This window comes from Microtus ochrogaster, chromosome 21 (genome assembly GCF_000317375.1).
Source record: "Microtus ochrogaster isolate Prairie Vole_2 chromosome 21, MicOch1.0, whole genome shotgun sequence".
In the NCBI taxonomy this organism is placed as follows: domain Eukaryota; kingdom Metazoa; phylum Chordata; class Mammalia; order Rodentia; family Cricetidae; genus Microtus; species Microtus ochrogaster.
In genome coordinates, this window is record NC_022022.1 from 47,256,245 (window position 1) to 47,283,476 (window position 27,232).

Below are 27,232 nucleotides of genomic sequence, written 5' to 3' on the forward strand. Positions count from 1 at the left end.
ACATGAGGGGGGCTGTGTGTGACACAGGAGGAAGTGAGGGGGGGCTTCTATGTCTGTGCTCAGGAAGACAATACAATGACATAAATACAATGCCACAAAACCCACTAGCACAATCTAACCAAAATGATACTGCCAGCACACTCCCTAGACACTCAAGAACTCAAGAGATACAATGTCCACTATTTATGTATGAGCTCTAGGTCAGCTAGGGCTACATAGTGAGATTCTGTCTCAAAAACAACGATTCTAGCTTATTTGTTTGCGACAAGACAATTTACATGTTATTATGGCCTGTATGCCTTTGTATGAAAAAGTCTGGAGAGAACGCATAGCTCATAAGTAACAACCGCCTGTCAATACTCTCACCATAAAGTGAGAACAGGTTAAAAAATTAAAAAATATATTTTTTCTTATTTATTTATTTACTCCCACACCCACCAAAAGACAGGGCTTCTCTCTGTAGGTTTGGAGCCTGTCCTAGATAGAACTCACTCTGTAGACCAGGCTGGCCTTGAACCTCACAGAGATCCGCCTGCCCTGCCTACCAAGTGCTGGGATGGGTACCAAGTGCTGGGATTAAAGGTGTGCGCCATCACCACCCAGCTTTACTATACATTTTTTTTCATTGATGCACAGCAGGGTTACTTAGACTGTTTCTTCAATCAACATAAAGACAAGCAATGCTAATCAACGTAAAACCAGCACACACAGAGCTACTGTAGCAGTTCTGTGAGTGTGGCAGCAGAATTGCCCACTAGAAGGCATCTGCATGCACAGCCTACATGCAGCCCTTCCCATCACCTGCTTGGCTGTCCGATTGCCCAGTTCATCTGCAATCTTCTGCCACCGCCGAGATTCTACTTCTTCAGGAGGGTATTTCAGAAGTAGTTGTTCAAGTTTTTTCTGCACCAAACCAAGAATAAGTTTTAAGTGAAAGTGTATTCCATTTAAAACACTCAATTCCAAATGTAGAGCTCAATAAAAATCAATAATAAAAAAACTGGGTTTCTAAATAAATCCATTCACATTTTACTGAAAGCACAGTGCTGCTTTCCCCACTCTGGAGGCCAATTAGAGTGTCTCAAAGTAGAAAACAGGAAAACTTAAAAACGTAAGAGACCACAAGCAAAATGAATGACAACCCTTATGTAGGTCCTCATAAAGCACAGGAAACCAGAGGAGAAATACATTTGGGTTGTGTACATCTGAGTGAATGCCACTCCCCAACCATCTCTGCTCCAGAATGTGCAGAAAATCCCCTGTAGCACTAACAAAACCACATCCATTCACTGGATTTAGAATAGTAAGTCTTCCTCTTTTATGCGATCTGTCATTCAAGTATCTGATTGGGGACCAAAAGTCAGCTTCTAACATCACACAAGCCCTACAGATATACAACCTAACTCCACATACATCAAGCTCACACTCAATTGCAATCTGACAGAAGTGTCACAGGCACGCCAGTCTGGGTTCCCAGCTCCCTGACAACAGAAATTAAAACCCAACTTGAAGGAGCTTTGCTTGTCTTGAGGCTTTCCTCTCAAAGCTGCTTCTCAGAATCTCTATCTCTTCTAGCCTCCTTCCCAAACCCAGGGCTTTTCTTTAAGAATTATCCTCAAAACCTCATACACCTTCAAAATCCAAATTTCTTAAAATATGCAAAAAGGCATACAAAAGCAAGTCTAATTATTTTAAACTCATGATTAAAAGGATTACAGTGCAAGAGTAAACACTTGCCTGGTGCTACTCCTACTATTAAACAGTTTAGATTGTCTTTTAACCCAAATAAGCTACATGTGTGCATCACCTGCTCTTCAACAGTCCACAGCTGGTTGAATGTTTCAGGTTTGGTGTCGTCACACAGGCGACCTCTTATCATCTGCATGTAAAAGAAGGCTTTTAATACATGGAAAACACCAAGGATATAGCCAAAGAGCACAGAGGGAATGTTTTAGAATTTCCAAACTATCTTTGCATATTTTATATGCATCACCTATTTTCTGATAATTTTTTCATATTCTTGTATTTCATTTGGTTTTATCTCTTAACAATCCTCATAAATAAATGACAGCAATTTATCTCTAGAAACAAGACATGTGGGTTCAAAACTGAAAAGTAACAAGTCCTACAGAGACAAGGCCACATCTGAAATCCTGATCACACTCCACGTGCCACCGGTCCTAGGCAAAGTACCCACAAAGGCCATTTAAAATCCATAAAGACCTACAATGTAACAGACACCGATCTCATTTTTAAGGGACTACAACTGGAAGACTGGAACACACACAACAGCTAAAGGGTCTCCGCTGGCAGGCTGGAGAGACAGTTTCTGGTTACCCTCAGAGTTTATGTGCCCATTATTAGTAAATGACTCTTCATTTTAAGAATACAGAGCAACAAAACGTTAAACATTGTTACGCTTCTCAGAAATTTCCTATTACTTACCTGAGGACGATTACTGGAGCCTTCTGGACCATCACTCAAAGGCAACACAGAGTAAGAAAGGGACTCTCCATCCTTCTTAGCGTCTAAAGGACTTTTTGGTCTAGTGGGCAAGCCTACTAAAAGTAAAATCATACACAGAATTATTCAAGCAAGACATTACAAGACATTTTCCCCATTAAATTCTTACCATGTGAGTTCTTACCTTTATCAAAAACTAATTTAACTCTCCTAGTATGTCTTTTGCGATTTTTAAATTCTCTTTCAAAGTTCCCAAGGCTGTTGGTATACTGGTCCCATACAATCTCAGGCAACTGAACAACTCTCTGTGGATACGGAAGCCCTATATCAGCCTGGGAAAAAAAGACAAAATAAAGATATCAGAGTGCCAATCTACATTAGAGGCACACTGTAAACACTATTCTTTGTACTGCATCAGAGCAGCTGTGCAACACCCGAGACCTATCAATTAGCTCTAGTCACAAGCACACTGAAGGTGCTCGGTGCACCAGCACATTCTGAGACACACTCACTCTGACATTCAGTCGCAAGGTTGTACCTTATCTGTAACAAATAAAAAATGAATTCACAGTCTGTAAGTCTGCCACATATAAAACGTATGACATTTTTCTTTCTGGCAGTGTTGAGCCTTGTACAAACACAGGCATCCCACACCATAGCTACATCCCTTGTTCTAAATTATGACATCTACAAAAATGAAACTTCTAAATTAAATCTAGGACAAAGAAGTCTTCCTAACATAAACCTTGCCTGTTTATTGAGTGTCTGTATTTAATATTTTTAAAAAGTTAAGATGTTCAATAACACATCCGTTTCTGATTAAAAAAAAATAAAACCTGGAAATGAAAAACAGCCAACTGCATATAAATCCAGTAAGTATGCCTAAATGCATGTTTTTGCTTACCAGACACAAAGTGAATGCATTCAAAGTTACATTAAAGTTGATACATTATTTCTCTAACAGTTGTAATTTAATCTGCCAAAAACTGCCATTTTGAGAATGATGTCTTTGTGCTAGAGCAAACCATGTAATAATGATAAAAGATGGAGATATTTTCCATTTATTTATTATAAGGTTCTCAGGCTGTTTTTAGGTTGTTTTTTTAAATCTCTTTGAACCGTGTCTCTTGTATCACGCAGTGACCTCAAATCTGATGGGTAAGTTTGAGGATGACCTTCTACTCAGGAGCCTCATTCTTCAGCCAAGTTTTGGGATTCTAAGTTTGCACCATCCTGGACCAAGGGAGCCTTATCTAACAGAAGGTACAATATAGCTCTGAAACCAATTCTAATCAGGCAATACATAGATTATATATGTATCATGAAATGCAGTGTTTACTGAAACCAGAGAAAGGAACAGTACATTGATGACATCTCAGTTACCCTGAGTCCATCACACATTGGTTTTATTTTCGTGTTCTCACACAATGCTAATGCGAGGCTTTCAAATCTCTTCAGCAGGCTTCAGTGGTAGCAGAGTGCTTGGTTCCAGCCCCAGACCCAAGAGCAACACCCACACACAATGTACTTGTGCGTAGACAGACATATCAATTAAGGGGCTCCCTAGTTTGAGTCACTGAAGTGTACATCTGAATGGCTCACTGTTAAAGTTTGTTTTAAGTAAAAGAGAAAACTAGTTAGTTTCACACTAAAGGGGAAAAAGGGCTTTTTCAAAATTAAATGGAATTCATAGTTTCTCTTCATGGATTTGGTTATGCCTATGCCTTAAACATGTAAAATAAATTTTTGTGTTACCTCTATAAACATTTGCTTTTTCTCTCAGTAGCAAACGCAGCCCAAACAAAAGCAGTTAGTAATTAATAAATGCTCTGCACCAGGCTCAGCTCCACATCCTAGAGCCCCGGAAGCAGGAGGAGGAAGTGATGCGCGGAGGACAGAGGAGGAGTGAGCACATCGCTCTGTCCAAACAATGAGAGCCTAGTTCTCTTCTCCGGGGCAAATCTCACTGTGCAATGGACAGGGAATATGACTGACCTGGAAGTGGGGGCGGGTGGGATTATATATTCTTAAAGCACAGACAGACTCACAGAAAAAGACATAATCATCTTAAATTACCAAGTATACTCCAATCAATGTTTAAAAGTACCAAAGTACTTTTTTTTTTTTTTTTGGTACCTTCTTCTGGAGTTTTTCCACAAATCCAATAGGATTTTTTAGTGCTTCTCTCTGGTGTTTGCCTAAACTTTCCAGGTCTTGGACTGCTTGAGAACGCTGAGCCTCAAGGACAGCAATGGTCTGCAGCAGTCTCTGGTAACTGGAGACAAAGAAAGAGCTCACTAGAGTTTTCTACTGATAACAATAACTAAAAACTGAGTTCAAGTTATCATCTACTGTACATGAAGTCACACAGTCTTTGTCAAGTTACCTGGAAGAGTTTAGTAAAACATATTACTGGGAATAAATGAGGTCTTCCTGAGTTACGAAGTACCTAGTCAGAAAACATCAGTTAGAGAAGCAAGGCCTTCTTCCCATCTCAAACCTTCTAACTCTTGAACCTTGAATGAGTTCAGAAAACATTCCAGCAACCAAGTTTTAAGAAACTTCTTAATAAAAGAACTAAAATCACATAATTTCACACAAGGAGACAAGGCAGCAAAGGCAGCCCTCTGGCTACACTGTGCAGGACATAACGTCTAAGGCCAGTGGCCCACAGGCTGATATGGTAGTAGGTCACAGGTTCTCATCTGCTCGAGCATCTCCTCACCCTTCCCTCTCCAGCACTCAAGACAAAGGCAACTGCTGAAGGCATTTTTATTTCCCTATCTGCAAAGGTTCTCTTAAAATAGCAAGCATCAATTTCAACCACATCATCAATGTATTTATCATCCTGGAACCTCAGTACAGTAGAGAAACATTAACCAGTTCATTCTCATTTAGAGTCTTTTTGCTAACACTGTCCTGAGTCTGGAATGCTTAGTTTTATATAAATACACATAGAAATGAGTAATCCCAAAGCCTTGAATATGCAGAAGCTTTTCACGGAAATAATTACAAAGTCACTTGAAACTCACTTTAAAGTAAAAGGCTGTGTCCTTAAAATATCAACTGAGCAGTTTTCCTTTATGGTCCAAATATATTTCGTTTCTCAACAGACTGTGACTCCATAATGGAAAATATATCTGGTTAGTTTACCTTTCTTATTCAGGCAAGGTATAATGCACTTCCCAGCATACAGATGCTCAGTAAGTATTTCTTGAATAAGCAACTGTCTGATGTTTTGCCCAGTCGGAAGCAGAGCAAGTCTTGTAAGTTAGAAGCCACAAAGCACCAGAAACATCTACAGTGAAACTGTGCAGGCACGAGACTCGTTGTCCTGCTTCTGTTTAACGTGATGACGAGCTGAGCATTAACAGAACTGTATGGGCTGTGTACATAGCTTGAGGCTATCTTGGGGTACAGGAGATGCTGAGGGGGCATGAAAGCATAACTTTTGAACTCTCATTTTGCTTCCTTAATGCAGACAAAATGACTAGAAGGCACAGAATAAATACTTAAAGCCAGAATAATAAAAACCTGGAGAAGAACAGGGATGTGACATCAAGTCAATCATTTCTCGGATTAGTCGGAGATCTTGCCACTCAGGAGGGATTACAGGGTGCATCCCTGGACAGACTGGAGCAACACCCAGGCTGACACAATCTGTTTTCAGTCCCATCCTCAGCTTTCTCCACATTCGAAAGCAAAACCAACAAGTCAGTTCACGAATGAATCCAAGGTAAGACTCGGCTGTTCATTAATGCAACCACTGCTTGCTAAGAAAACAAAGCACTCTCTTAAAAGCTCTAGCAACTACCAAAGTGAATTAGACGTGGAGCTCAGGTGTACCAATGAGGGAGAGAGAGTGTGTCATGGGTGTGCAGGAGTGAACAGCACCGACCAGCATCCTGGAGGGGGACCAAGGCATGCACCGGAGACCTATCACACTGCTCCTGCTCAGCCTACTTTCTGTGTTTGAAATTGTCCAAAATGGATTCTTTCTTCAAAGAGGGTTGAGTATGATGGAGTACACCTTTAATCCCAGCAACTGAGAGATAAAGGTAGGTGGACCTCTTGAGTTTGAGGCCAACATGATCGAGTTAGTGAGCTACAGGTCAGCTGCAGGTACCTAGTGGGATCCTGTTTCAAAAAAGAAAAGAAAGGGAGGAAGGAAGGGGGGAGGGGAGAGACAGAGAGAAGGAACTGTCTTTGATCCAAAGTAACAGAGAAAGCGACAGTGTATGGTCCTGGTCAAATCACACCTGTGGATGCATTGGGCTCTGCTTAGCAGATAAGCCTGAACAGAAAAGAGAGATGAACAATTATGTAATAACGGCTAAATGTGATAGATTATACCTTGACAGAGATGAGGCAGAACGATGGGAAACTTGAGGGCGGCTTAACCTACAGACTAAGACCCCATATGAAAATACAAACAACAACAAAAACAGAAGGCCTAACATTCATTTTATATACCATATGCCGGACATGGCTATATTTTAAGTTTCATAAACTTGAAACAGGTATCATTTGTTACTTAAGGCATACTACAAAGAAAACTCTTGCCTCAAATGGAGGATGGCAGAATGGTATCTATTCACCACAGGTATTAATCCTAATATTTAAAGAGAATCCAAATACAATACAGAGGGGAAAAACCACCCTGAAAGGCCACAGAACCAATAAAACACTTCACTCTGGCTATTCCTTAACCTCCCAGGAAACAGTGACTTGTGAAAACGACACGTGCTTCCTATGAAAAAGTCACAACTTTGCAGCAGGACAGCTGAGCACCGATTCTGTAAGAACTCTACCCAGTTCTAAAGCTGATCCCCGGGTGACACCAACCTAGAGTTCTCCAGTTTACTTTATGACACTGGCAAGCAGACGTTCAGCTTTCAGGCTAGCGGATAGGATCTGACTAGAGCACCTGAGTTATTTTCACCACTCCTTTACTGACTTTCATAAACATGAACATTTGAACAGACAGTCTGCAGGTCACCCTGACGTCTAGGGAAGGCACTGAAGGAAGCAGTAACTCGGCAGCGTACTTTACTGTCTTTTTCTAGGCAGGGATGCTGCAAGGACAGCCACCACTTAAGAGGGAGAGTCAGACTGAACAGGAAGCATCTGAAGGCGGAGGAAAGAGCAGCAGGGTCTAAGAGAGCCAGGGCAGTATCACACCAGGACAGCAACTGGAAAAATGCAATCCCAATCCCAGTTAATCTCTGCTGCATATGGAGGCATCTAGACTAAAGGACACACAATTAAATCAGTAAAATTATCATTCAAAACCTCGCAAACACTGGGAAAGAAATATATATCCAACCACAGGCAGCAGCTACAACCCAACAGATGAAATCAGAAAAGAACTCTGCGTCATAATGTGATTAAAACTGCAAGTCACAAGAAAAAGTGCTGCAGGAGAAAAGTGCCAGGTCACTCACAATCGAAAAAGCTGTCAGAGGAACAGCAGACGAGACAACACAGGCTAGTATATCTCAAGCACTGAAATAAGCAAATCAAAAGGACTATAGTCAGGAAAAAGGTGACAAAGCCCTAAGACTAGGGAAGACTCGATCTCACTGTAAGAACAAACGAATGACGGCGAGGGAGGGGCTCATGGATGAAGTGTCTTCTGCATGTGAGACTGGTGTTTGGATCTATGAACTCATAGATGTGGTAGCACACATCTGTAAACTCAGCACATATACAGCAAAGTGGGTGGTGGAGACAAGAGCCATTCCACCCCACAGAAGCTTAGGGGCCAGCACTGGCATACCATGTCATGACCAAGAGATCCTGCCTCAGGCAATGTGGAAGGCTGGAACCAACTCTCAAAGATGTCTCTGACCCCCATATGAATGCTGCAGTATAGACATGCCAGTGCGCGCACACACAAACACCTAATGAGAGTTAGAAAACAATCAAACATCATTATCAATAACCCAATAATCATCTAAGATGAGTAAGGAGGAAAGAAAAGACAAAGTGCTTAATCAACCCAGAAACAACGAAAGTGAAAGAATTAAAACACATTCCTCAATAGTAACCCTGCTGTAACTGTCTTAGCTTCTTAGAAGACGCAGCCTGCTGACGACTGTGGTATGCACTTGTAATCCCAGAGCTCGGAAAAGTAGGGTAGGAGGATTCCCAAGCATGAACCAGCTGGGGCTGAACTAACAAGAAACAACAGGTTAACTGCATTTAAAGCGGAGGGCGGGAAGCCACCCGTTTGCTGTCTCCAGGAGACGTGTGAGTGGAAAGACACAGACTGAAAACAGAGGGGTGGAAAAGATCACTGCAAAGAGAATCTGGAGGCAAGACCACAGGGTGGAATCTACTCTTAATGCCCAATAGAGCCAATTCCAATGAATTTTTTTTATATTTATAAAAAACATAAAAATGTAAAACTCTGGGGAAAAAGTTACAAAGAAGATGGAAAAACCCTTACACTGAAAACTATAAAATAATAGTTAAACTTTCCCATACTACTTGTGAAATCCAGACTCATACAATTTTTATGCAAACCTGTGTTGTAATCTGCAGACCTGGTTTGTCACCTGGGCACCCTGTCTCTTTAAGAGACACACTCCATCCACTCCCACATACCCCCTTTTCCACCTAGGCAAACTGATCTCCTGCCTCCTCTCTAGCCTGAGCTGTCTGCCCTTCTTCTGCAGAGGTCACTTCTACCCCCCCATACACATACACACACACACACACACACACTTCTTTCTCCCCTCCCCTCCCCCTTCCATAATCCACTAAATAAACTCCATACCGCAGCGCGCTCTACATGGCGCATCTGTCAGTCTCTTACTCTAGGCGGTCTCCCACCAGCAAGGAGTCTTCATGGAGGCCTCGGGTGGCCTGCCACTGCCCCTCGTGGGACCAGCCTCGGGTCACCCCTTGTTTGAAAATGATAACATCACCAATATAACCAAAACATGATTGTGCTACCATAGAAAGTCACAGAGATAAATGGACCAGAAAGCGAAAACTAAAGGTGTATACCGATGACCAATTGATCTTTGAAAAAGGTGTTAACGACACAAAAGGGGTACTCTCTTTAACAAAATATAAGCATGTAGAAGAATTAAATTACTCAGTGTCACACCAATTATAGAAATCAGCTCAAAAACAATTGAAAACAAATATTAAGACCTGAAATCTTCTATATAGCAAAGGAAACAATCACCTTTAGAAAGAAAAAAACTATAGAATGGAAGAAAATTCCATACCATATATGATCATGATTAGTAGCCAAAATACACAATGATTTAGACAGTTCACTCACAAGAAATCACATTGAAAAATAAGCACTTGGGAGGCAGAGGCAGGCAGATCTCTGTGAGTTCAAGGTCAGCCTGGCCTATGGAGCAAGCAAACAAAACACAAAGGCCAAATAACCTGACTTCACATTTCCTAAAGTAACATATACAAAAAGCCAACTGGTTCAACAGTATCTTATCTTAGAGACAAGTAAATCAAAACCATAGTGAGTACCCAATTCCACTAACAATGGCCACTATACCTCACCTGATGATGTGAGACAGGCCAAAGTCAACACATGACACTCTGAAAATATCATATAAAATTACCTTCAGGCAGTGTGTAATTTGTACATAAAACATATATAACTAGCTTTACCTTTAGACTTGAACTGCATGCATTTCAACATGCCCCATTATCTATTAACAAACATCAGCAAATCTGAAATCCTTTCAGTCTGAGCAATTATGGTAATGAATAATCAAGCTACAGGCAGAACCTAGTAAGCAGATTTCATGGAAGCAGAGTGGTTATCAGGAGCAGGTAGGCTAGAGAATTAGAGCGCTGTCAGTCAAAAAATGAATAGTTTAAGAATAAGATATTTTACATAACCTGGTATAGTGTAAAGAACATATTTCAAAATACCATGCCGCAAGTCCTAAGTATGTAAGATTATTGTCAGTTAAAAACAAATTTGAAGGGCTGGAGAGATGGGTCAGCAGTGTAGAGCACTTGTTGCTCTTGCAGAGGCCCTGGCTTGGATTCCCAGACCCCACAGAACAGCTTACAAGCATCTGTAATTCCAGTTCTAAGGCATTTGACATCCTCTTCTGGCTCTGCAGACACCAAGAATGCAGAGAATGCGTGCATATGCATAATTATGCAAAACACCCAATACGTACAACATAAAATCTAAAACAAATGATAAATAAAAATCAAATTTTCATACCTTAAGAGAAAAGCTACAATGTATGCCAAAAGACAAGAATACTTAACAACTGTTTATAGCATGTGACCATAAATAAATTAAAGGGTCTGATGATCCTTCATCAATTCTGAGTTACAGTTAACACACTTTGCCTTCAGTACATCATTAAGATGCTTAGCTGCTTCATAACCATTAAACACAAATAATTCTTCCATTTCCAGAAATTTCAAGCAGAGCTGAGTGATTGCAGATCACTGTGCTTCCAAATCTTGTCAACACCTGATCTTACAGGATACAGTGAGTACCCCGAGTTTAGCAAAAGAACTAACACTCATCAGCCTCCCATACTGCACTGCCACACCTCTTCCTTTAAAGGAGGCCTTGAGTGGGTGACTGGGCAAAGCTGCCTGCCTCCAAGCTTGAGAAACTGAGTTCTATCCCCTGGGCCCATCGTTAACCTCTGACCTCCACACCTACACCAAGGTCAAGTGCGTGCACAAACATGTAGACACATATACAAATGAATACATACAATAAAACAATTTCTAAGTCAGCAAGCTGGTTTAAGGGCATCCTGGCACTTGGAAGGCAGAGGGAAGACCATGATTTGTAGGCCAACCAGGGTCACACAGTGAAGTCCTGTTTCAAAACAGCAAAAACTAAACAATAAAAGAAAAAGTAAATAAGCAAGCAAACAAAAATACTAACAACTAAAATCTTTTTCAGACTTTATAATCCATTTTAATACCTCAAAAATTTCAAAAGACCCTCATATCAGTCAAAATATACGAGAGAGAGCTCTGAGTAAATATCAACTATATGACATGTCTTCTAACCAGTCCTCCAAGGCACTCTAACAGCAAATGATGCCAAGCACACCTCGCCACTCAGCTCTTCCACCAACACCTGTCTGTCAACAGTAGCAGTAATAAATAGTAATCGGCCAAAGACCCACAAGCCTGAGCTAGCCCAGGCTACAAATTCAAGGCCAGATCTGTGGAGGAAGGCAGGCTGTTCTTCTCCACCGTACAGTTTATCAAGTACGACTTAATCATACCTCAGTTTATCCGTTTGTTTCTGGGATTAATTTGCCAGAACACACAGCAGGCTGTGAAAGAAGCTGCACTTTAGGAGAAAAAACGTTAGGTAACCGTAACAAAGTAACAACCACAGAAGAGAAGAGCTGAACCAAGTTGCCACTTTAAGGACAAGCACGGAGGTGGAGGCGGCTCCCAAGCAGAGCATTTTCTTGCACGAGACTCTTAGTTCAGTCCCCAACATCACAGAAGGGCACAGATTTCTGTTACTTTATGAACACCTTTTCAAATCGTAAAATTACAACTCAGAGCAGAAATGTGAACATGAAAAAAAAATCCCCATGATTCCAACATCATGAAATAAAGTTGTCACATTTAATCTAGTGAGAAAAATATTTTAATGAGTTTTTACAAAATACAGGAGGAATATAAATACTAAATTTTCACAAAATAAGTTACAAAATAGGTTTTTATTCAAAGCACAGAGGAATAAGAATTTCTGCTCAATAAATTTAACCATTTTTTAAAAAGAAATTACCAACACTATTCTTAAGTACTCACAAATATCTCTAAAATTAAAGATTAGGCCTAAAAATTAGGAAATTTATAGTAAAGAATACACATCAATAATAATGTAAAATCAGTTCATAATTGTAACTAATGCCCCATTCTGACCTAAGGCACTCAACAGACGGGCAGGGCATCTGGGAACTCTGCAGTACACTCCCAATTAACCTGTAGACCTTGGAAAACTATGCTTTTAAAGGTGCCCTTTAAGCTAGTAACATGGCTCTTAAGAATTCAGGGGTGGGGAGGAGTTAAAGTTGGGCAGTGGTGGCACAAGCCTTTACTCCCAACATTAGGGAAGCAGAAGCAGGCGATGAGTTCAAGTCCAGCCAGGACTGTTACACAGACAAGCCCTGTCTTGAAAAACTTAAAAATTATGGGGGTTTCACACAAGGGCAGGGCTCTCTCCCATGAGAGAGAGAGAGGGTGGAATCCTATGAACTGGTCAGACACAGCCCTCTTCCCTACCCTTGCAGAGTGGTGGAGTTGGTGCTTACTCCCCCAAACACCCATTTCTTTTAAATACCCAGTGTTTGTTTTTTATCATTATCATTAAAATTACAATACCTTTACAATATAAAGAACACTCACGAGTCTGTAATTCCCAAGACCACTTTGTTGCTCTACTTAAGAGGACAAAAAGCCATATTTAAGATATTTCAATATATCACACAATTTGGCTTCTAAAGCCAACCAAGTTGTTACTTTCAAGTCTGCTAGAAGTCAGTTGAACTCTCCTGTGGGTAGGTGTCTACACACTTCATTCCATCATCAACGACTGCTTTTCCTTGTTAAAAACAGTACTTTCTAGGACTGGAGAGATGTTCAGTGGACGAGAGCACTGCTGCTCTTCCAGAGGACCTGGGTTAATTCCTACACACATGGCAACTCACAACAGTAACTCCACCTCCAGGGGACCGGGCCCCCTCGCAGAGATATTCATGTAGGCAAAACACCAATGCACATAAAATAAAAACAAGTAAATCCTAAAAAGTTAGTTTTTATATTTTTACATGGTCACACAAAAAGTAGAGGTATGCCTTAGTGTAGATCAAGTAAATCTGTAAACCACTCTATTGTACTTACATTATAAAAAGAATAAAACACATAAAATAAGAAAAACGTCCTTCTTTCTTCTTGTCTCCCAGATTATCTCAAACATTCATGATAACCATCTCCTACAATACTCTGGGCATTTTATGCAGGTGTATAACTGAGTCACCTTCAGCAAGTGACAAAGTGCGCAACTCCACCGACTTTACACTAGCCCCGCACATCCACCACTGGAAAGGAAGCCTTCTCCCACTAACAGCTGACTCTCACTGCCCCGCTCCCAGCGCCTGTTGTGGCTACAGAGTCCTAGGACCTACTGCAGACAGCTCATTGCCATCGCAGTCCTGAAGACTCACAGTACTCACTGCTTTCTAAGCTGCTGCTGCTGCTGTCTGTATGCATGAAAGCTGTGCCTGTGTGTCGTCTGTGTGCCATGCACATGGCTGCTGCCGGCAGAGACCAAAAGGTGTCTGTCACATCTCCTGAACTAGAGTGCAAACTGCTGGGAATTAAATCTGGGCTGCAAGAGCAAGTGTCCTCAACTGCTGAGCCACCTCTCCAGACACTGCTCTCTTTTCCTGGCCAAGTAATATCCCACTGCAGTAACATTCCTCCAGTCTTGTGGGCTACACAAGATTGAATCTGTCCACAGGAGAAACAGCTCACACAAAGGTGATCCCAGCAAGAGACTGTCCACTGATCTTCTCAGCCCCATAAAAAGACAAACCATTAATCTTTCAAGTCCTTCAAACAACCTCAACCAAACTCTTACCCTTCCGTACACTTTCTGAAGCCTATACACAAAGCTCGAGACTGTAAAATACATTTAAAAATCATCTTGATAATAGAAAATTTTATCTCACAATGCACTGACTTCGTGTTTTTATTCTCATTTTTCATATTTCATTGTAAAATACTAGTTTGGTAGCAGGCAATTATGCAGACTACCCTTCCCTAAACGCACCCCGCCAACACTCTTCCCATGCATAGGTTTAATGAACTGTGCAATGGCTGTGCAGCCTGTGCACCTTCCTTTTAAAACCTAAAGCCCAGATCGCTTTCAAATGTGTTCTGTGGCTGTAAGTCATTTCAAATAAGAATGTAGGTTAGTGGTAGAACTTTACCTAGCATGCATAAAAACCTAGGATCAATTTTTCGCACTGAAAAAATAAATGAAGGCTTTATTACCAGAAGTATGTTATTTTTTCTGAGATTTCTGAACCAGGATGAGGGCATGGAAACTCTCCTATATAGCCAGAAGAGGTTCTCAGAGCTTGTGTTCTGTTACGTACAATTACAGCAGTCATTGTTCACTAGAAGAGAGCACACAGTGTCCAGTCCGTCTGGGAAGAGAGAGACTTCGTGTAACTAAGAGGGTCCCCCACTGTTGACAAGAGGATGATAGTCAGAAGACCAGCAGAAGAAAGATCAGAGCAGGCCTTCAGGCTTGCCCATCCTTTCCGCTGTAACACAATGTCAGCATCTAAGACCATACTTTTTAATGTTCTCAATGTTGCAGCCCTTTAATACAGTTCCTCATGTTGTGGTGACCACCCCCCCCCAAGCATAAAATTACTTTCGTTGCTACTTCGTAATTGTAAGTTTGCTACCATGTTATGAATTGTAATGTAACTATCTGATATGTGATTCCAAATGCATTGCGCTCCACAGGTTGAGAACTGGAAAAATGAGAGTTACAAAAATCACAGAAGGGAAGGAACCCTGAGAATACAATTTACTTAAGTCTTGTGTTGGGCTGCATTCACAGCTGTCCCTGAGCACACGAGGCCCATGCGCCACAGATTAAACACACTTGGTTGACTGGGGCAAGGGTACTCAAAGAATTCGGGAAATTGGGCTGAGAGATAATTCTGAGCAGGTAACGGTTAACTGGGAACTCTAAGCTAGCACAGAAAGCAAGAAACATTTCAAATGATGCAGAGAAGAGATGACACCGACCAATACTCAAGGAAAGAAGAGCAGACCTCAACCAATGGCTGGTGGGTTAGTAAAGAGGTTCCTTTTCCTAGACACTGACAAGTTAACTGAAGGACGCTGAGAATGGTTTGGGAAGCAGTAATAAACTAATTCCCATGCACGGTCTACTCAGTTTCCTGTGTGGCAAGGAAAAGGAACGATCTGCTGAGGGAGAATGATCTGAGCTTGGGCTTCCCGCTGAATCCGCTACTACACAGGTGACAGACCTCTAAGTCACATCAGCTAACGAGAACCCAGGGAAGGACATAAAGAAGAAAGCCAGTATCTAGGCTGAGCAGTATCAGAAGCAAGGCAAAATGCAAAGAGAAAAGGACAGTCGGGGTCATGTAGACAACAGTTACAGAAGAGGTGCACCAGGAGAGAAAGGGGGCATGTTCTCCCTGTCTAGTACAATCACGCTGCCTTTGTAAGGGACTTAAAAAGAAATTCAAGAATTTGAGTCTACACTTAAATGAGATAGCATTTCAAAACTGCAAACATTATTTAGCTGTAACCTCAAAAAAACAATACTACTTATGAAATGCACGCTCTGCTCGCTTACCGTGGCTCCTCACATAACTCTACCTCTTGTAGCATTTACGCAGCTACTCCAGGAGAGGCTGGAACACGGATGCAAGGAAGGAGATGATTAACGAGCACAGTAGAGATAACTACTCATGCTTTACAGGACAGCAGAGTCAACTGTAGTTGCCCAAGAGTATCCTGTACTTCAAAACAGGAGACATAATGTTCCCAGCATAAACAGACTCATATAAAGTATGTACAGTTTGTAATACTGCAGTAAGTCTATAAAATACACAATTATGTGTTAAACAGAAAGACACTTGCTCTTGACTATAATGAGTCTGACTCTCTCATTATTATCAATAAATTATGACCATAAACTTTCCTTCTAAGAATTATTTTAAGAATCCAGTAGTATACTACTAAAATAAAGAGAAACAATAATGCAGAAAATGTAGAAAGTAACAAAATAAAAGGTAAATAAAAAAATTCCAAAACAAACAGCAGAAAGCATAGTATTTTAAAAAAACAAATTACTACAAAACATTCTAGAATTAATTTCTTTTTTAATTTTATTTTCCAACACAGAGTCTTACTATATATCTCTCTGCCTATCCTGGAACTATGTAGGCTGGCCTCAAACTTAAGAGTCTGTCTCTATGTCCCACGTGCTAAGATTAAAGGCATATGCCACTACACCATGCCAGTTAATTTTATTTAAGAAGAAAGCTGGAGAAATGGGTCGTGGTTAGAGCACAGGCTGCTCTTTCAGAGGACCTGTTTGGTTCCCAGCACCCACATGTTGGTCATCACTGTCTGCAACTCCAGTTTCCGGGGGATGTGGTGCCCCTTTGCTACCTCTGCAATGGCACCGGACATACACGGTGCAAAGATACACATGAAAGCAAAGTACCCACACACATAACAAGCAAAATAAGGAATTAACGGCCATTCAAGTGGGTTAAACTGGTACTGATACAAAGGAACACATTCCCATGCCTTTCTAAACACAGTCCACAGCAGACTTCATCCAGCAAAAGTTCCAAAGACTAAGAAAAAGCACCATAACTGCAGACAAATGCGACCACTTATTACCTCAGAAGGACCTTTCATGAACTTTCTCTTGCTTATTACCCTGTCAACTTTAACTCCTGCTCTAACCAACAAAATGTATTTCAAGTAATGGCTAGCTCTACTCTTCAATTAAAATTCCTATTATTCAAACTCAACTCAGCTTCTTTATTTAAAAATCTACGTCTACTTATATGAATTTTTAGGCTATAAACAAAAGCCAATCCTCACTGTCACAGAATGTCAGGGCTGGAGGTAAAGCTCAACACAAAGGCTGAGTTCAACCCAGAGTATCTGAACTAGCGATGATGAGCATTTCCAGGGAGTGGTCAACCAGCAGGTGGGAGGAGCGTCATTAAAGAAACACTCCCAGCATACATTAAAATTAAGTCAAGATGGGCATGCTAGCACATGCCTTTATTCCCTGCAGAGGCAAGTGGATTTCTGTGAGTTGAAGGTCAGCCTAGTCTACAGGGCAAGAGTGATCCTGGTTTAAAAAAAAAAAAAAAAAAAAAAAAAAAAAAAAAAAAAGAAGAAGGAAGGGAGAAGAAAAAGAATGAAATAAAGGAAAAGATCACAATGTAACATGAGGCTGGAGAGCTGGCTCAGTAGCTAAGAGCACTTGATGCTCTTGTAGTGGTCCCACAACGTGGCTCCATCCATTCCAAGGGATCTGACACCTTCTAACACAAACACACAAGCAAAACATTCATAAATAAAATAAAATACATATCTAAAATAAACTTTAAAAATAAAAGTAAGCCAGATGGAGGGCTGGAGAGATGACTCAGCAGTGTCAAGCACTCATTGCTCTTACAGAGGACCAGTACCCATCTCTGCAATCTTACAGCCACCTGTGAACATAAACTCGTGCAAGCTCACAAAGGCAGATGCTCACAGTTATGGCAGAATGGCACTGGATGGCTGTCCTGATGGAGAATATAAAGAAGCAACTGTTTGTCACATCCTAGGCAACAGACAATGCAGAACCATGACGAGTGAGAGAGGACAGAGTGAGGAGCAAAGTTCTCAATGACCATTCTTCCCACAGAACTGCTAGCATGTGGAACAAGAGGTGTCCTTCTGAACAGACTCAGAAAACAGCTTGGGGAAGCTGAGGACTTAGAATATGTAGGACAAGACAACAAAAAGAAAGGAGTAACAGAAAAAAGCCCCACGTCTACACGGAGCCTCTAGCTAAACACAAAGCTCCACAAACCTAACCCGAGACTACAGAGCAAGTAAAGATTACCATGGAGCTGGACACAAAACAAGTAGGTGTTGACAAAGCTAGAACCACACACATCCCAACCATGCAGAACAAAGAATTCTTTAGGCAGGACTCAGAGAAACAATCTATGACTGGAACAGTATTACACCCAAACGTCAGTGCCTTAGCCTTTCCCCAACCTTCCCATATGTTCCTCTCTATATGGCCACTCAATCAGATCCTTTCAAGTATTTTCTGTAGCTGACAAAATAAATTTTTTCCCTGGGGTCTGTGAACTTCTCTAACACTGTTGAGTGGGCAAAGGGAAGTCATAAGTTATCACATGAGAAATTACAGATAAACTTAAGGACCTCTTGTGACTAGGGACAAAGTGAGGAAGTCTTGAGAAATTAGGATCTTATTTTGCTGTTCTCTAAGTCATGCCAACTACTGTCAGAAAATGTCAATGAACTGTACTAGTTCCTCAGAGTGAGAGAACTGGTGACTGCGAGTAAGATACCTACAAATATTGTTAAAGTTAAATTTTCTTATGCATGTGGCATCTCAAATAAACCACTGAACATGGTTAGTACAGAAGTTACTTTTCTACAAACTATAAAAACTGTGAAGTATAGCTATGTAATACTAAGCCACAGAGATGCCAAAAAAACACAGGAAGAAGTGAAACTACTGGATTATAAAGAAGTCAGGAATCATACCAGATGGAAAAGTAGACCTATTATCACAGTGATGTCACAGTGTCAGTCCACGGTCTCTGCCAGCGAAGACCCTAAACCAGCAATGTTAAGACTATATTTACGCGCCAGTATACTTAAGATTAGAGCAGAGAATTATTTAAAATCACCTATATTACTTAAAAATTAAAAATTTTTGGTAATGGGCCTGGAAATGGCTCAGTAGTTAGGAATACCAGCTACTGCTTCCAGGTGCTTGGTACTCCAGGGTGCAGGGTTCCCAGCAACCACATGGGGGCTCAGCACCATCTAGAACCCCAGTATAAAAGGACCCAACTTCCTTTTCTGGCCGCCACGGGTCTCAGGCACACGCATGTGGTACACAGACATACACACAGGCAAGACAACCATACACATAAGAAAATACTTTAAGTTGGCAACAATTCACTACATGTTTTGATCAGTCAGTGACTTACTCCTGAGAACAAATGTTATACTTCAGACAGAGTTTGCCCCTCCCATCAATCCGCACACTCAAAGCCTGGGTCAGGTTTGGCTGGTGTTCTACAGCACTTTCTATGAGCTGGCAAGGAGCACGGAGCACGGAGCACGGAGCACCCTCTTCCCCAGTAGCTGCTGACTTTCATAGACCACCGCATTCTAAACCCTCAGAATACGCTTTGTAAATTAACCAAATCCTCTCCATGAAGCCACTTGTTCTTCACAAACACACTATTAAAACAAAGAACATGAAAGCAGCTAAATAAGTTAAATGAGGGTCATTCACCTAAAATGCTGGTTCTGACAGATTAAAACTGAGGGCATTATAACTATAGCCAGATTGTTTAAAAACCAAACACCAAAGATCTGCTTTGTTAAGATTCTCAATCTAAAAACTCCCTAAGTCCCTGGAGGAAGTCTTCATTCCATGAGGTTAACCAGACCTGGCTCGGATTACCAACTAGAAAACAGAAGTTTGAGTCCAGTCATGGCACCCTTGTAATCCCAGCAACAGAGGAAAGGGAGGGAGTAGGGTCAGAAGCTCAAGGTTACCTTCAGCAACAGCACAACTTAAGGACAGCCTGAGCTACAAGAGACCCTGTCTCAAAAAAGAAAACAAAAACAAACAAAACTCATCTTTTTTAAAGGCCAAAGTGTGATCCATTTGTACCATTAGCTCGTGATGCTTTTTGTGTTTGCAGTGCAGTGCTAGACACGGAACCTAGGTCCTCATACACACTCGGTCTGTATGCTACCAACTGGCATCAGATTCTACTGTACAGCCTGTGTAATATACCTACTTTGACATACATCACCAAGTTTCATTTCTAGTGATTACCTTTTAAATTGAAAAAAATAATACTAAATCTAAACTCTAGGCCCTTAAAACCCTTATCTGATCCTGAAAGCCAGAACCTCAGGGCTTACCAGGAAGAGCAGCCAGTTAGGCAAGTGGTATCAGCCAGGCTACCAAAGGAGCATTATTGACCTTCAAGGGACTGGAAACTTTTCAGGGAAAGTATTGCCTTGGGCAATACTACTAAGATAACCACGAGCAAGAACCTCACCAGAAGAACACATTTTCTAGCCTCTTTTTCAGTTAGCAAGTAGAGTTCTCTATTTAGAGGAAGAATAAGCAAAAGTACAATGTTAGCCATAATCAAGAACCCTAACACTCAGACTCACTTCCCTGTGCTGTTGACAAACTTGTCATGAGCCATGACTAAAGCTAGGACACTAAAGTATCTTCTCAAACATTTACAAGGGATAGTCTTTCAAAGAGACGGATAAATTAAAATGACAAGGCGAAGCCTGCCAATTAAATCATTACTGTTAGCTTAGTTTTAACTGTAACAGGTAGAATCAAAGCGCCTAACTCTTTAAGAGAACACAACGGCAACCATAGGATTTTCTATTAATACACTTTTTGTCTGAGACAGGGTCTGTAGACTGTGTGCAGCATGGCACCTGGCATTAATAACCTGCTTTAATTGGCATCAGAAAGTAGGACGTGGTCCCTTCTGGCAGAGTACTAAAGGACTGTAGGCAAGGCTAAATCCCCAGTTTCACAGGCAATGAGCTAGAGAACTTTTCTAGCACAAAGAGTACTGTGCACCAACAGAGAGGATCCACCAATACCACTTTCAAAGCATTTGAAATTCCCGACACTTGAAAGCACGAGAGCATCATAGTGATGCTGTTTTTAAACAATCACTTGGCTTGTTTTATAGTTTTGCTTTTTAAAAGCCAATTATCTCTGACATTTGTATTAAAAAACATGGGAATAGAAACAAAAGGGATTTTTATAAAGAATTTACATGCAATATGATCAAATACTGTTTTCTAAGAATTACTTCAAACCAAGATAGTAATTATGACCTCTCTTTCCATCCGAGAAGAGGAGTGGTAAAACGTCTGCCTGCCGTGCAGACCCTTGGTTCTGATCCCTAGCAATGCAAGCAGAAAACAAAAGAAAGGAAAACCTAAAACTAAGCGTCATTTTCAAAGCAAAAGATAACAGGAGCAAAATAAGTATTTTCTTTCACACAGTCACTCAATAAAGCATCGGCACTGAGCACTGTCCTCATGGAGTAAACAGCACCCCACCTCCAAAGGACTCCATGCCCCGTGCTGATGTACATGGAATACCACCTGTTGGGAGTTAGAGCCATTACTTGGATAATTATTCTATGGGAGTATTGTCCTTAATAACCTCAATTTTAAAAGTAACAAGAGTGAATTACTATTTCCCAGAATCAATGATGAGTCAAAACTGAAGAGAATACCCTGTAACAAAGACAACAAACATCAAGGGAACATTGTTTCCTGGAAGAAAAGGTGTGGCTCAGGAACAGAGCACCCACCTCTCACCTGCCAGGCTCTCAGTTCAGAAAAAACAAGGTAAGTTCTGGAGAAATTCAAAGTCATTTAAATTGGAGCTAGCCATGGTGACAAAAGCTCAAAGTCCCATGTTCTCAAGAACAGGGGACTCACTTGAGTCACAATTCAACACTAACCTAGGTGACACAGAAAGATAGCCCCCATTTCAAAAATAAGAAAATGAAACAAGATTATTATTTTTTTGAGGTTTTAGTTGTTTCTCTAAAACATGTTTCTTTGTACCTATAACCCCCCCTTTTTAAATTATGTATAAATGGATTTGTTTAGTTTTTGAGACAGGGTCCCCTTACATGACCCAGGCACCCTCCTGCCTTGGCCTCTCATGTTGGGACTGTGCGGGTGTGCCACTGTGTACCAAGTTATCCTATTTCTAACTGAAATCTTTCACTTATGCATTTATTATACGTTCCGGCCTTAAACTGATCTTGTGAATTATTAGACTCGGAACCTTCTACAGTAATTTATAAAATCTTTCTTATATCTGGTTTTAAAATACAATTTTAAAAGAACATAGGAAGCTGGGCAGCAGTGTCACATGTCTTTAGTCCCAGCACTTGGGAGGCAGAAGAGGCGAGCAGATCTAAGTTTGAAGAAAGCCTGGTCTACAGAGTGAGTTCTGGGACAGCCAGGGCCACAACACAGTGAAACCCTGTCTCAAAAATCTACAAAAACAAAAAGAGCACAGAAAAAAACCCTCTTTTCCAGAAAAGAGACCTATGCTAAAAGGTTACAGTGTTACCAGATATATGTCCTGAACAAATGTCCTGCTAAGCATGGTAAAGAGATCATGTCCCAGTGATACCTGACCAGGCATCTGTCACAATAAAAGCATTAGAATATTCTTCAACTCCAATTATTTTTGTACAACCACTACAATGTGACTTTGTGACAGCAGTCAAAAGCCAACCGATGAGAGGAATTAATTTACTTAATTTAATTAATTGGTCACTGTTACCTATTAAAGTAGTTTTGATGAGCGCTTTAGAGTCCTTCTAGGGTTAGAGACAGTTAGCTCTGATTCATTTTTGTTATTTTCCAGAATAACTTAAAATAAATGAGAAAAATTGTGAAAAATTTGGAGACAGAATTTTTTGCAAAAGTACGTTGGTGAAGGTGTGAGGCACTATGAGCCAGGGCTGAGCCACGATCGGTGTTAACAGCACTGCCCATTGCTCTAATCTACAACGATGATGCCTCAAGCACATCCTTAAGTCAGACATTTAATGGAGATTTAAATATAATTTCTAGTTTGCCAGATTGTCAGTACCTAGAAGATAGCTACATACTTATGATTTATAAAGGCAGATGTTATAAATCTCTAGTCCAAGTGGACTGTGCTAACTCAGATCCAAAGTACTAGCGCTCATGTTTCCACTGACTTCCTGTGACACTGCCCGTGGTTTCACTTGTCCTTTCTTATTTAGACACGTGGGAACTCAGCACCAGAAAACATCAACTAGAGATGAGTAACGAAGTTCAATGCTGAATCTCAGTTTTTGAGTTAAGAAATTTATGTTAAGTCTAAACTTATTGCTAAAGTGTTAACTTCCTCCACAATAGAAACATTCAGACTAGACATTTACGAATGATACTGAAAGCCTGGAGTGATAAACAAAGCACAACTCATGGTTACCATATTTACACATACTCTTTGTTGTGTTTCAGTGCCACATGATCTGATTCAAAGTAATAAACATCAGGGTCATCATCCTCCTCTTCCGCAGGGTGCTGACTGGTACTCTCTTTGGCAGACGGCAAGGGTCCAACATTCATTGTGGCCTCTGAGGGTGACTTACTTAGTCCTTCACCTCCATGGTTTTGAGAGTCACAACACAGAACCTTTTCACTTTGAGAAATTTCAACAGGATTTGTGGGAGACTGACTTACATTATCACTAACAGTTGTATGCGTTTCACTGGGACTGAGATTACTCTCCTCAAAGTGTCCATTTTCCCTGTAAGGAGATGTGTTCTTAGTGGGACTAACTCTGGTTGGAGCTGCCCTTCGAGGCGAAGTTCTCAGGGTATACCGGTGCTCTTGTGGTTCGGATAAAGGTGTCATTTGAGCTGAAGCACAGTCTAGCGTAGAGGACGGTTCTGGCTCTGTGGAGACTGGCATGCTTTCAGAATCTGTGTCCAGAAGGTCCCTGCTGTTCTCATCACACTGCTCTCTTGAGACACCGCTATCTCCCACCACATCTACTTCCTCCTCAGAATCTCTTAAGGATGACTGAATTTCAGAAACAGGGCCCACAGCTGGATCAGCAGTCAGCTGATTCCGACGTTCCACGGGGAGACAGGAAGTTACTAGTTTGGGGTCCTCCGACTTGATCTGCACTTCTGACTTTGTGCAAGGCACAAGATGCTCTATACAACTGTCCTCCTTCCTACTACCAAAGAACACTGGAGACTGCGTTTCTGAATCCCCATTTCCAGCTACTGATTTTTCCTGCAACACATAGGAAACAGTGCTATTTTGTTTAGTGTTCCCATCAGGCTGACAGTCATCACAGTTTATAACAGCCGAGTCACTGTCGTCAACACCATTGACAGTCAAATAGCCCGTGATTTCTTCTACTACCGCAGCATTAAGTGGCCCTTCCTCACTGACATTCACCTTTTTAATTTCCCTTTTCTCACAATCATCCAATATAAGACATCGACAAGCTCGTTTAGTCCCTTCAAACTCCACATCATGGTCCACTACTGTCCTCTGGTCTACCGACTCCTTGTCTGGTTTTACAGGCGAATCTTCCTCTGAGCTGTTTGAGGCTTCGGCTCTAGAATAGCGTTTAATGTTCCTCAGGCCTGGCGCTGCTGGCTCTGCCTGCCTTCTTTCACAGCTCTCTAGGGCCTGCCTTTCTAGGTCATCCTTCTCAGAAGAGGAGAGTCTTCTTTTCCTAGGGCTTACCCACGCTTCTCGCGCACTCTGCTGTTTTACATCACAAGTTCTTCCGCTAGCATTTCCCTTCTGAACTGGCACAAGCTCTGGTCTCTTCTTTGGTGATCTTGATCGTACTTGAGAATGAGAAGAGATCTCTTCTGGGTGAGCAATGCTACGATTCCTTAAAGTTCTACCACAAAAAGATTCATCCAAGCCGTTTAACCCCACTGTTGATCTTGTAACACGAGTAGATCGGGAAGCAGCCATACTATGGCAAGTCCCTACCATACGGTCATCATGATCCACTCATTGGGAAACCTTCAAAATGTAAACAAAATAATGAGAAAAAGGTAATAGTTAATATATCTAAAACAAAAGTATAAAGTTATAACTTTTTATCCAAGTATAGCCATTATTAATAAATAATGGGACAAAGATTATTTTATTAAAATTTCCAATAATGACATCAATAATAGCTAACAGTTAAATCCCATTTTTTACGTTCTAGGACTCCATGTTTATGTTAAACACCCTGCACTCCCTGAAGTCTCACAACTCACAGGTACAGCTGTTGTACCTACTTTACAACTGAGGAGACTGAGGCACAGACAGCCTCAACAATCTACTGACAACCTACATATAGCCAGTTCATACACAACTGTAGAGACCAAGTTCACTGTTTCTTTGCCTCTCAGAAATGATGAACCTAACATAACCATTTGGGTTATTAAAGTAGCACTCTTAAAGTTATAGATCAGCTAGCTATCTTATAGAACACATTTCTAATCAGTCTGTGGTTTTTACTAAAATGGTTTTCGGTTAAGTCCCCCGATAACAAGCTATGGCATATTGCTATGAACTTTGTAATTAAACTGTGGCCGCAACACTAGTTTGCACTGCCTAACACCACAACCAATCAAAGCTCTTGTTTCTAGAGAAAGGTATATCACTACATGAAAGCATTCTGAGGAGACAGAAAGCAAGAGCTGTCCTCAAAGAGAGTCACTTCAGAAGTAAGGAGTATCATCTCACATGTCACATGTGTGTATTTACACACATGCACACACACCCATTTTCTTCTTTAAGGTTCTGTATGTAGGGCAGCGTATCTTTAACTCACTGTGTGGAGGTGAGTGAATTTTCTGGTACGGATGCTTGAACCTGCTAAGAGAAGTAGGAAGCCTACTGGAAAATCTCCTCATTGATCCAACTGGGTAAACTCTGAAAGAGCTAATGACATTTTCCAGGTCTTCCATATGATCAAGAAGAACAAAGGCACTATGATATTCCACGTCTCTAGCCCTTTCCTCCCCTTCTGTTGGTTTTCTTAGATATTTTGTCACTTCACTTGCTGCTTAACAACTTCAAGAGGAGCACAGAATGGTTAAATAAAGAAAGGGTCAACAACAGCATAACGCAGCTTCACCATGCTTTCCTCCTGCCGTGGTCACCTTCCAGTGGCCTCCCTCACACAGAACCCATCTAACGCCATTTTATCTACTCCCCATGCAAATCAAGCACATTCCCTTCAACTGCATTACCTAATACTGGAAACACTAGAACTACAGACGAGCACAGCAACTTGCTGCACAAGAAACAGAAAAGAAAACTGCTGCCCTATTTCTGGCTGCTGACAATGAGCTAAGGAAAAAAAGTACTCTGTGAAATATGCAAAGTCGATTGAATCAGGTTCATTCTGAAGCAGGGCATGCTTTAAAATCCTTAAAACTAAAATTAATCGTTTTAGAGAATTTCCTGGAGATCAGCTTAACAGTAAGCAGGTATGCTCCATCAGAGCAGACAGCATTCACATGAACTGCACTATCTAGAAATCGAAGTTATTTTTCTAACAGCTTGCCATCAAGAAAACAGTTCTGCTTTACTTACAGGTAAAAAATACTGATCAGTTTCTACTCCCAATCAAAATAAATAAGTTAAACTTTAATGTGTTAAAAGAACACAAACTGGAAAATTTTTAAAGCAATTTATTTCTTTGAAGTATCAAAGCCTGGAGTTCTCAAAGTTGAAGGTTTTACTAATATCTATGTAAATATGAATGTAAAATTAAAAATAAATTAATTTTATAAGCAAACTATAAAATATAATACAAATTTAATTAGCTTCATAACTTGTGATTAAGCTTTATTTTTCAATAACTGATGCCCATTAAAGGCTTATAACCCCCTGAAGAGATTTCAATTAACTGGCTCTCCTTAACCATTCTTCTCTTTCCATACCAATCTGAACAAGATGCAAAACCTTTCTCTGTAATTTAACTTCCACAAAAAAAGAGTATTGAATCAGACATCTGTCATTAATACTGATAATTATTTTAAAAGTGTATGTATATATGTATGAATATAAATGTGTATGTACACACAAATATAAATGAAATCACTATCAAAGAGTACCTATGAAAGCCTGTACTTTAATGATTCCAGTTATAAAACTAAAACACTGATTAGAACCAAAGATTAAGTCTCTTTCTGTGTCTTTTGTTCCCTAAAAAGGCTTTAGTTCTATCCACTGATTACATTAAAGGCTAACTACTAGGCTGCAATTATCAAGAACCTGTTTCGGGAGAGGACTAATAAACAGTAAAAATGAAGGAGAGAGAGAGAGAGAGAGAGAGAGAGAGAGAGAGAGAGAG

General features: G+C 40.7%; 1 protein-coding gene across 3 annotated transcripts in view; it reads right to left on the reverse strand.

The window, feature by feature from the left end:
- Zzz3 (zinc finger ZZ-type containing 3) overlaps positions 1 to 27,232 on the reverse strand; it is a 65,517-nt gene that overhangs the window by 14,506 nt on the left and 23,779 nt on the right. The window contains exons 4-9 of one of the 3 annotated variants that reach the window (XM_005357476.3): positions 23,348 to 24,900; positions 4,600 to 4,738; positions 2,648 to 2,795; positions 2,446 to 2,558; positions 1,808 to 1,879; positions 802 to 903 (exon numbers count right to left, since the gene is read on the reverse strand). In XM_005357476.3, coding sequence (XP_005357533.1) covers positions 802 to 903; positions 1,808 to 1,879; positions 2,446 to 2,558; positions 2,648 to 2,795; positions 4,600 to 4,738; positions 23,348 to 24,870 — 2,097 coding nt within the window. In that variant the 5' untranslated portion in view covers positions 24,871 to 24,900. Of the gene's footprint in view, positions 1 to 801; positions 904 to 1,807; positions 1,880 to 2,445; positions 2,562 to 2,647; positions 2,796 to 4,599; positions 4,739 to 23,347; positions 24,901 to 27,232 lie in introns of all 3 variants that reach the window. The other 2 variants (XM_005357475.3, XM_013350097.2) reach the window with 2 other exon arrangements.